General features: G+C 39.3%; 2 protein-coding genes across 2 annotated transcripts; one reads left to right on the top strand and one right to left on the bottom strand.

Annotated features, from left to right (window-relative positions):
• Nucleotides 1-336: 336 nt before the first annotated feature.
• Nucleotides 337-7,021, bottom strand: LOC144082751 (protein FAM199X-like). Its single transcript, XM_077610147.1, has 8 exons — nt 6,876-7,021; nt 5,434-5,613; nt 4,027-4,246; nt 3,104-3,262; nt 2,864-3,025; nt 2,190-2,373; nt 1,667-1,770; nt 337-1,592 (listed from the first exon to the last, which is right to left on the bottom strand). The coding sequence occupies exons 2-8, from the start codon at nt 5,598-5,600 to the stop codon at nt 1,419-1,421; spliced, it is 1,170 nt and encodes a 389-aa protein (XP_077466273.1). The 5' UTR covers nt 5,601-5,613; nt 6,876-7,021; the 3' UTR covers nt 337-1,418.
• Nucleotides 6,998-9,713, top strand: LOC144082752 (COMM domain-containing protein 5-like). Its single transcript, XM_077610148.1, has 7 exons — nt 6,998-7,211; nt 7,295-7,455; nt 8,029-8,057; nt 8,129-8,179; nt 8,319-8,414; nt 8,499-8,574; nt 9,338-9,713. The coding sequence occupies exons 1-7, from the start codon at nt 7,091-7,093 to the stop codon at nt 9,437-9,439; spliced, it is 636 nt and encodes a 211-aa protein (XP_077466274.1). The 5' UTR covers nt 6,998-7,090; the 3' UTR covers nt 9,440-9,713.
• Nucleotides 9,714-10,909: the final 1,196 nt, after the last annotated feature.

Here is a 10,909-nt window from a genome sequence, read left to right as displayed (position 1 = left end):
ATTCGATTGGCTGCTGGACTCGAAGAGGCGGGTACGTTCTAGTAAGGCGTGAATTATTCGGATGCAGTAGCCAATAATATTGAAACAGTAGCCTCCCTTGTAGCCAATCATATTGTAGCATGGTGCCTAGAACAAAGGGGGGAGTTCAAAGAGACACTTGTCGTAGAAAGATGACGTCAGACATCCTTACTAATCGTACTAATAGCCCTTCACTTTGCCGTGGAATCGTTGGCCAACACATTTTATACTACATGTACCTCAGTCGTGATTAAGTAATTTCATTGCAAAAGAAATTGGCTAAACATTTTAGGGTCACAAAACAAAGTCCAAAACGGATTCAGAATAACTGACTTTCAGTTTTTGAAATTTTAATGTCATAATCAGCAAAACTTTATTTACAACTTCCTTGCATCACAGTGTGACTTATTTTCTTCTCAAAATTATCTCTTTTTTGCCAAAATAGAATTTTACTACAATACTACAGAGTACCTGCTTTGAAATCAATGACTGCGATTTAAAAATTAACTGAGGTGGGGACTAAAGCTCAAGTGTATCATTAACTACAGTATCAAGGCTGCAGAGTAGTTGATCAAATCACAGCAGAGAGAACTAACAGGTTGTAATTCACAATTCTGTCAATATTTGTACATCAGTTAATGTTAAATGTCATAAACCAGGGTAGCCATGTAGCCATAAACATAACAACCCGTGAGAAGACCGACCATTCATTCATTCATTCGTTCATTCATCCGTGCATGGCTGAATTACATTCGGAGTGCTATCAGGATAGGAATAGGTTTAAACCAACAAAACAAACAAATTAGTCTAAATATGATTAAAATATTGCGATACTTTTCATAGCATGACTACTTCAATACACACGAAAAAAAACATTGAATTAATTTTTTTATCACTTGGGATAAACTGGAAACAAGCAATTATTTACAGCATACGTACATTTTTTTTGGGGGGGGCAGCGGGTGGTTCGAAAAAAAAAAAGGAACAATGCTGAAGGTTACTGAGTTATATAGACGAGGCGCGGGCTTTGACATGCAGTGTTTTCAGTGCTCCCTTTAAGCCTTGACAGCAGAGTCCCTGACCAAAAGGACAAAGCGGCGCAACCTGGCAACCCAGCCGGAACATCATTTAGCAGCGAGTTTGCTTAGCGCAGCCAAATGCACCTTCTATAATGTCCAAGCTTTTACACTATTACAGCTGCCGAATTTAAAGTTACAGTACTTACAAAAATCTGGGTAAGGGTGTGGCATTGAGCGAAATTTCAGGATGAACCCGAAATGCACTATAATATGATAAGAGCAAAGTCAAGAGGTGGTGTCAGCCCACACTAAACTAAGCATGCTAAGCTTTTTAGGATGGTGAGAGCAGGCGTAGAGGGAGCACTGATTGGTTCACTGGTGTCACATGAGTACGTCCAGGTCGTCGCTGTGGTCGTCCTCCTCGTTCACCCGCAGCGACAGCACTTCCTCGTTGAGGAACAAGCCGCTCAGACGCTCTTTTCGGGCCTGACGCTGCTCCTTTAACTGACGCTTGCGGAGGGCTTTCTGCTGGAGCTTGCGTTGCTTGGAACGTTTCTACAACGTGGAGAAATTTAAGATCGAGGGTTAGCATGAAAAAAAATGGAACCGCGCATTATGAATGGTCTTACTTTAGAATCTCGGATACGTTCTGCAGCACTGGAAAGATTGCCGTCGCTGTGGGCTCTGCTGATGTTAGCAACGCTGCCTCCACTGCAAGCTGAAGCTGTTCCACCTAGAGCACACCATGATGGTAAAAGTATATCATTAAGATAGTAAGTAAGGATGTCTTGATCACATACTGTACTTTTGCATGCGAGTCCAAGTCATTTTTGATCTGCCAACAGCAGAGCCCGAATTCGATACCCAGGAAATGTATGAATGATTTAAAAAAATAAAATAAAATAAAATCTCACACTAAAGTTTTTTGTTTCCCCAATTTCTACAAAGCCATCCCAATAAAAGCCATGTAAAGGGGTTGTTAAGACAGCAGTACTTTTTTTGCTGTCATTGGACATTTTCTTTGTTCTGCAAAGTTTGTTTCAGTTGAGTAAATGTGAATATATTGCGTTTGCAATATTCAATACTGCCATAGCCCACCTAATTCAATTAATTAGATCATGAAGTGGTTTCGTAATGTGATGTTTTTCCTACCTGCGACAGAGTTGGAGGCCGCAGAGCTGGTCGAGGAGCTGGCCGAGCTGACCATGCTGGCGTTGCTGCTGCTAGCGCCGCTGATGCCGCCCGTGCTGGCGCTGCTGTGGCTGCTTCTCTTCCAACCCTCCCTTATGCTGCTAGCCCTCTGCCTCGGCCCGTGCTCTCTGATGTAGCTCCGTACCTGGAGATGGTAAATACACACATTATTTACAGTTTTGTTACCCCATAATCAAATGTGAGAATTTTTACATTGTATGCCGTCTTATAATTTACAAGGGAAATCGACGTTGATTTTTTTTTGCAAAATGAATCTCAACTCTGTCCATCGTGTTTGATGTGTTTTGCTATTCTTTTTTAAGCTACTGATATGCTTTTATCTTCCTAAGGTCAGTTAGAACAACAATAAATAGCTATTGAAATATGACCCTTTAAAAATGGTTGCAATGTCACTAAAAATAATAACAGCACAAACATGGAGAAGTTACTTTTAGCTTCAAGATTTGTACTTTTTTGAAGTACCATCAGTACTTTCTCTTCTAATTGGTTGATTAGGTAATTCAATCTTTAATATTAGTTTGGCAATTGAATCAAATAATAGCTGAGAAACAAACAAAAACATCTATTGCACAAATATAAAATGATTTTTGTGGGGGCAATGTCACGTGGCCCACCTGCTTGAGTTTCTCATCAGTAAGACAGTTAAGCTCAATGATGAACTCGCTATCCGTGGGGGAGATATGAGCACATGGGTCGATGATCTTAATGATGTCCAGTTGCTCTCGCAGACCCATCTCCGTGCTGACCTTACGACTCAGGTACTCGATGTACTCCACCTGAAAGAAAGAAAAATGGCGGTTATTGTTTATAATCGCTGTTGTCATGTTAAAACTGCCAGGGTTCACGAGCATTACTTGTTCATCATTAGTCATAGCGCTCCATGGCAGCTCGTCCAGGTTGCGGTGAGGGTGTGGCTTAGGCTTCCTCTTGGGAACCAAACAAGGTGAATTCGGGACACTCGGAATGATGTCGGATAGGACGTCGCTGTTGCTAGTGATGTCACTTCCTGGCAACTGTGAGACAAATGGAGAATACGTGGAATTTAACAAAACGCACAGAGCTCCACCAAGGCCAAACACGGTATACAACCTCATAATTTATTATTTTAACTGTTTGTACTATTTATCCACCACTGGGTTTGGGACATGTGGCATCGGTATCCGCTAATGTTGGAGTATTTGACAGTGTTGGATTTGGTTTACAACATCAGCTATGATCCAATAGTCCCATGTATTTACGTAGTACCATGGTGTTTTTTGGTGGCTCTAAATCCAACCACTAAACAAACACGTTTGTTGAGCCGGACTATTTCTCTTTAGAAAAAAAAAAAAAAAAGCACTATATGATGTTTGTAAACAGAGCATATCTTGAGAAGACTCCTGCACGGCTCACCTTATGACAAAAAATATGATTTGTCATTTGGTTGAAATAATTTGGGGCATTATTTTTACTGGTCTAAAATATGAGTATCAGAATCATCAAAACATATCTTGGGGGAAAAAAGAAAAAAAACGGGACATACCTATTTGACAACCCCTATTTTTTGTTGTTTTTTCCCCCCAGAGAGTGGCTATTTTTCAGTACAGAGGAGAGAAGTACCCATTACCATACATAGCGATAACTTAATAACTGGTGACAACAGAAACATATTTAAGCAACCCAAAAGAACACTAACAATGTAAAATTACCTGATTTCTTAACATAGTGCAATGTTTTGCGAGGGAAAAAAAGGGTTTACAGAGTGTTTTTGTTCTTTTTCTTTACATCACAAACCCACCTGCCACTCAAACTCGCTGTCAGACCAATCCCAGTATGTGCTGATGGAGGAGGAAACATCACTGCAAACGCTTCCCTCGGGAAAGAAATCCAAGGGTGTCAGCTCCTGGTCATCAAGGAGGGAGTAGCAGTCATCCTGGTCACCCACGGACACGGAAGAGAAGAGCTCCTCGCTGCATTCGGAGCTGGCCACGCTCGTGCCGCGAGACGTGAGGTTCCACCTGGAGAGCAACAAGATGAGGAATTCATTCACGCATTCAAAATTGGACTTGGAAGGGAATACGGCTGAAATTCAGGATTTTCTTCTTGCCCTCCCAGTTCAGATCGGATTAATTATAAATGAGCCTAAACTATTAAGTGGCTTCCTTTTGCGACTGAAGGTTTTGGATTGGGATACAATAAGGCTGCAACTAATCGATAAAATAATAATGAAATATGTTGCCAACAAATTTGATCATCAAATCTTGTTGCCAACTATTTGCGGGTGTGTACTCAATGTACTCAAGCACATTCGGGGGAAATCAAGATAGAGGAATGGGTGGTACACACCTTTGTCCAGTAGGTGGCAGTAAGCACCTAATTGTTGCTTCCCATCTGCCATTATTCAAAATGTGTAAAATTGAGATGTAGATTAGTGTTTCACGTAATGCACTTTTTTCCACAGAGTTTATGTTTGCAAATATTTTTTATGATTGGTGCTCCATTCTTGGTGTAAAGAAAACTGGTTTTTATGTTTAAAGAATATATAGATGTACTTGACAATTCATATCAGCACTTTTCTTACAGAGACAAATGTCACGAGGCAGCATTTTGTAAATTTGAATTAGCATGATTTTTACTGAGATTTATTTTCATTTCATACTCGTAACCTTTATTGAACTAAACACTTGAACGGTTGCAATAAAATATTAATTTTGAAGGAAGTAGTCATTTATTTTGACTTAAAATATGCCTAAAACAACTGAATTTGTTTACTATTTATTATTTCTGATTATTATTTGTGAAAATAATTACAAAAATGCCATTCATCATCTTAATCAATTCATCATTGGATAAACCGTCTAATTCGTCAATAAGGTAAATTATCGTTAATTGCAGCTCTAATTTTAGACAGTCTACTTCCCTGTTACCTAACTACGATCACTTGAGCCTGACTTTTCCGTCGCTAGGATTAGCGGATTAAAGCACTGTTTTGACGGTGTAATAATTACCACGCTGTAATCTATTTAGATAGAACTTCTTTAAACATAAACAGCTAATAACCTTAAAGGTCAGGGTGAAGACTTAAGTTTTTTTTTTTTCAGCAATAACTGTAAATTCATTGAACTATTTAATATTTGTTCAGTGTTTCCTTTGTGTCTCAAGGTGTCTACAAATCTTCATGCATTTCGGAAAATATTGTCCTCGCCTGTTGCCGTGGAATCGACGCAGGGGGTCCGTCCTGTGACAGGATGAGAGCTGACAGCTGAAATCACTAACATCAAGGGTTCCCACATCACTGAGATTGGCTCTTTGGGAGAGGAGGGGGAAAGGCTCCTCTGGTGCCAGAAACTTCTCATACAGAGAATCCGACATGATGTACAGGAACCTGAAAAAAAAAAACTATACTATTAGAAACAAACAAATGCACTGGTAACCAAACACCTCAACAACGAGGTCAACACTATTTCTTTTATTTGATTAAAACTGCAGTCATCGCCAGACTGATAACAGAAAATTAACTATTGTTACAGGAAGAAATGAATGAGGCTGTTGTAACAAATGAACAATGCCAGATGCCAAAATTCGGTCAAGGCTGCGGTCATCAAAAACAATAGTTGTGCAAACAAGTGTACTAATTTCTGTGTGACTACAGACTAAAGCACAGACTGGTCACAGCCACTACTGTAGTGATAATTTTCATAATTAAGTGCTAAATATCAGCTCTCAAATTAGGTCAATCTATCATTCGATTTTTCTAAATATAATGCCAGGTTGGCGGCCTGGCGGGCAAGTGTTTAGCACATTGGCCTCACAGTTTTGAGGTCCTGGGTTTTGAATCCAGGTGCGTCCACCTGTGGGGAGTTTGCCTGTTCTCCCTGGGCCTGCGTGGAATTTCTCTGGGTATGTCGGTTTCCTACCACATTCCCCCAAAAAATGAATGGTAGGGTGATTGGACACTCTGATTTGTCCCTAGGTAGGAGTGTGTGTGTGAATGGTTGTCTGTCTGTCTCCTTGTGCCCTGCGATCGGCTGTCCACCGCTTCAGGGTGTGCTCACTTCCGGCACGAAGTCAGCTGGGATAAGCTCCAGCACCCCCCGCGACCCTTGTGAGGAAAAGCGGTTCAGAAAATGAATAAATGATGCCAGGTTTAGTATGCTTAGTAGTATGAAGCATTTTAAATAATCAAGGTCTTTCCCATTTATACAACAACATGGAATTTTACACCCAATGTTGCAAATGACCTATTAAGCCAAATGATTATAAATAATGGTCACAGAAAATGTGTTTTATGGGTTAATTTCACTATCCTAGGCTCCAGCAAAGATTTACCGGCTATTTTTATAATGTAACTGTTAGTTTGCTGTTCTGACAGAACATTGGAAAATCCATTGCCGTGCACTAGATAAGACAAAGATATAAAAAAATCATCAATCGAGTAGTTTATGTTAAATTATTGTTGTCATCAGTAGCTTGCAACGGAGCGCTTGGCTCTAATTGTTAGCTTGTTGCTATTGCTAAATGCCAACGGGGCGTTGACAAAAGCCGTGAAATTACACCAAAGTGATTTCCCAAAACAAAAAGTTGCCACAAACACATTAAATACAACTTAAATCGGTGAGATGAGATAATAAAACGTTAAACACTGACCGATTGTCGTTTAAAGTCTCCGATTTCGCGCAGCCTCCATTTGCAAATCCTTGCCAGCGAATCGACAACGGGAGAAGCGAATTATCGCGAGATTTGACGCCTGTGGACCAAATCACGTGACATAACCCGGAAGTTGTTGCATTCCCGAAAAATAAAACATGACCGCTTTGTGTTACTGAGGATTATTATATTGAGGTGAACATGCAAATTTGAGAATGTCGTCATCCCAAGTTACGGACACCAGTTTTCTGGGAGGTAGAATACCACCTGAAATTGAGTCGATGTCAAAAAATTTAAAAGAAGTGGAGCAAGAGGAGTTTAGAAAGTTACTGAAAGGTATATGCTAGTTGCAGAGATAGATTGCCATCTTTAATTGTTGTGTTGAATTCCATCATTAGTTTGGAATCGTGTATTTTCAGCGGTGGTGAACGCCCTGGAGGGAAAAGACTGCAGAGACACGATGAAGTCAATCGCTGAGAACAGTGCCATTCCACAGGAGAAGCTTGGTCACATTGTCGCTGGGATGTACAGGCTATTGTCGGAGGCCGTTCGCACCCCGCAGACATTACTTAAACAGGAGGTGAGCTTATTCCTACAATTTGAATTTACAGGTTTGCACATCGGATTCAGAATTTGACAGATAAAACTTCGAGGTTTCACTGGCAAATGGTCAATGAGTGTTAATTACATTCCAGTTTACAGTGCCCTCCTCTGGTGAAATGTGAGACTGTAGTGGATTTATTCATTCATTTTCTGAACCGCGGGGGGTGCTGGAGCCTATCCCAGCTGAGTTCGGGCCAGAGGCGGGGGACACCCTAAATTGGTGGCCAGCTAATCGCAGGGCACAAGGAAACAAACAACTATTCACGCTCACACTCATACCTAGGGGCAAATCACCTTACCATGCATGTTTTTGGAAAGTGGGAGGAAACCGGAGTACCTGGAGAAAACCCACACAGACCCGAGGAGAACATGCAAACTCCACACAGGTGGACCGACCTGGATTTGAACCCAGGACCCCAGAGCTGTGAGGCCGACATGCTAACCACTCGGGCCGCAGTGAATTTAATTATTATCAAAACACAACTATTAAATAGAAGTTTGTATTATTTTGGATATAAATGTTTAATAACTCACTTACGTCCCTTTGTAGACCTTTAAAGAAGATCTTCGAGAACTGAGGCAAGTATACAAACTCTTGATTACGACCATTAAGTTCTTCCCAGTTTGTAACTTCTTTGTTGTGGCAACAGGATACCAGAAGACTTCATCTCTGATTTCTGCAGTGTGGTCTTTGGAAATCGGTGGGTATTTTCTGTTGAGTCTCTTTTGCGTGCGGATATTTCTCCAAAAATATTAAGCAACTCGTTCAATCAAGTGCCTATGTGACTTATTTTAAGCAGTGTGTGAAATTGTTGCTGCCTCTTATTTCTGTAATTGTAGCCGTACAGCTCTAGAAGCCGCAACTTCCCAGAGGGATCCCCACCTCCCTACATTAAATGAGTTGCAATGGAGAGTGGATGTCACCATTTCTACCAGGTAAAGTACAAAGTTTGGCCTACCAGGAAAATTATTTCTTTGCTGTGGGCCTGAGAAGTAAATTTTATAACTTGGTGTCCTCAGCTCTTTGGCCAGAGCCCTGCAGCCTTCGGTCTTGATGCACATGAAGCTTTCAGATGGAAGTGTACACCAATTTGAGGTACTTAAAAATAATATCAAGTCAATCATTTTTTAGTGTACAATAAATGTGATTGTGCATTATTAATATGTGCACTATATTATTGTAGCAATAAGGTCAACATGCTTAAGTCTTGTAAAATATTGGATTGGATTCCATATTCGGGAAATTTCATTTTCACAGTAGCAAGAGGGTGAGAATGCAGATACAGGAAAGGCATTTTAGACATAAATAGATATGTAATACGTAAGTTAATAAATAAATAAATACATGAGTAAATAAATATATGAATAAATAAACAAGCGTGTTGCTGAAATATATATATATACGTATACATTTATATATAAATATACATATACATAAATCTACATGTGTATATACGGTTGGTCATAACATTCAGTCATTTATTTTGTTAAAGAGTAGTTTTGGATAAAAGAACTGTTGAATGGGGGATGCACAGCAATTATTTCAATGAATTTAAAAACAAGGTGAAAGTCAAACAAAAGTAATGTTTAGAATTCAAAATCAAATAATGTTGCAATCATTTCGTTTTATGAGGAATATGATTTTTTTTTTACCTAAGCGTTGTTTGTGAATTAGAAAGCTGCTTTTCAACAAAAGGCCACACTCCCACATTCAGCCTCAATGTTGAGGAATGTGCTGAGTACATACAAATGTTTGTTTTATTCAAATCGCAGAGCATCGACATTTAAATTGCAAGCTAATCTCATTGCTTTTTTGTTTCCTTGGAATCAAATGATTTATTGTATTGTTTTTCTATGAGGTGCCGACTGCCAAATTCCACGAGCTGCGGTATAATGTTGCTCTTATCCTCAAAGAGATGAATGATCTGGAGAAGAGAAGCATACTGAGGATCCAAGACTGAAAAACATTCCATCTTTGATAAAAGTGTCGACAATTATAAGAAAACTTCATATTTCTGTTTGTAGTTAAAAAAATATTTATAATTTCTCCCATTTGATCCATTCAGTTGATTTACTTGTATGTTTATGGTCGTCGTTTTGTTGCATCACCCATTCTCGTTTGAACTTCTGCCAATGGACCAATGATATTGTTATGTTTTCCTGCAAAATATCTTGATGCGTTTTGGAATTGGGGCAATAGAATGAGGCACAAGGCAAATAAACCATAGAAATACATGTCCGTGACAGTGTCAGGTGGTCTGTGCGTGTCCACTAGCCTTAATGTCTGCGGGAGGGATTGAGTCCGCTGACTAGACTGGCCGACCTATATTAATCACTCCCTAACTACAAACATGACACAGAACATCCGAACACGTATTCAAATCCACCGCTTCCAGATTGCGAAAGAGCATTATCCTAAAATGTCAAAAAATAGTGCCAATCTGAATGCTGATAATACGGTTGGGTTTTCTCATTAAGAATGATTGGAGGGAAATATATTCACTGCAATCAGGAAACTGTACTCTGTTTCCTTCTTTGTGGTGACGGTAAATAAAACACAAGATATTCATGACTTCCAGTGAAATGATTTAGACCGCATCAAGTACAGGCAGTTTTTCAGAGTTTTTTTTTATGCAACCACTTACGTAACGACTGAAACCTCGTGATTGGCTACTACCTTATCTTTCGAAACATCATCCCACAACCACAATAAAGTGTTTTATCATTTAATGAAGTAATATGATTGCTGCTTGATGTAATCCCATTAAATAAGAAAAAATGGAAGATTTCAACAACATTAATTAAATAAATTAAAATTTTAATCAGAATGTATCATTTTTTAAAGAAAATCTAATTTAATTTAAAAGTGACAACTAACCGCCTTGTGTATGAGAATAATCTACTTTCACAAAATGTGAGGCTGTCTTAAAAACAAACAACAACAAAAGAATGTCAGACCCAAACAAGGATATTATGCTTTCCATTAACAAATTAATGATTATTCTTAGATGTGTTGATGGAAAGCTATTCATGAAAGAGTGAAAAAAAAAAGTGACAACCAACCCCGATCTTTTTTTTTAATTGAGTTGGACGTCTGTCACCGTCAATATTAGTAAAACATGATCACTCAATGATAGCAAAATTAACTGATTTGTTTTGGACTGAATTCCGCAGTGGGAGATAAATATTGACTCATTGACTGCCATTGACGGCAAAGGACGTCCATTCCAAATTGTTTTGGTCGTCTTTGGCAGTGGGCTCACTCAATACCGACCTTCCCAGTTGAAATAGTTTTGAAGTGTACCTGTCTTTGGAATTGAATGAGTTACAAGCCTGGTTTCTTGGCTTTATTGAGTATAAATTGAGGGTTAAACTTCCAACTGACCTCAATTGCAAGGTGAGGTTTTGGTACAATGTTTTTTGGGGGTTAG

Source organism: Stigmatopora argus, chromosome 9 (assembly GCF_051989625.1).
Source record: "Stigmatopora argus isolate UIUO_Sarg chromosome 9, RoL_Sarg_1.0, whole genome shotgun sequence".
NCBI lineage: Eukaryota > Metazoa > Chordata > Actinopteri > Syngnathiformes > Syngnathidae > Stigmatopora > Stigmatopora argus.
This window is presented reverse-complemented; position numbering and strand designations above follow the sequence as displayed.

Bases quoted from the DNA above. Each gene is read 5' to 3' on its own strand.
- LOC144082751 (XM_077610147.1), bottom strand. From the start codon at position 5,600: ATGTCGGATTCTCTGTATGAGAAGTTTCTGGCACCAGAGGAGCCTTTC. The intron at 3,026-3,103 runs GTAATGCTCGTG...TCTTTCTTTCAG, and splicing joins CTATGACTAATGATGAACAA to GTGGAGTACATCGAGTACCT. The intron at 1,593-1,666 runs GTAAGACCATTC...TCCACGTTGTAG, and splicing joins AACGTATCCGAGATTCTAAA to AAACGTTCCAAGCAACGCAA.
- LOC144082752 (XM_077610148.1), top strand. From the start codon at position 7,091: ATGTCGTCATCCCAAGTTACGGACACCAGTTTTCTGGGAGGTAGAATA. The intron at 7,212-7,294 runs GTATATGCTAGT...GTGTATTTTCAG, and splicing joins GTTTAGAAAGTTACTGAAAG to CGGTGGTGAACGCCCTGGAG. The intron at 8,058-8,128 runs GCAAGTATACAA...TTGTGGCAACAG, and splicing joins GAAGATCTTCGAGAACTGAG to GATACCAGAAGACTTCATCT.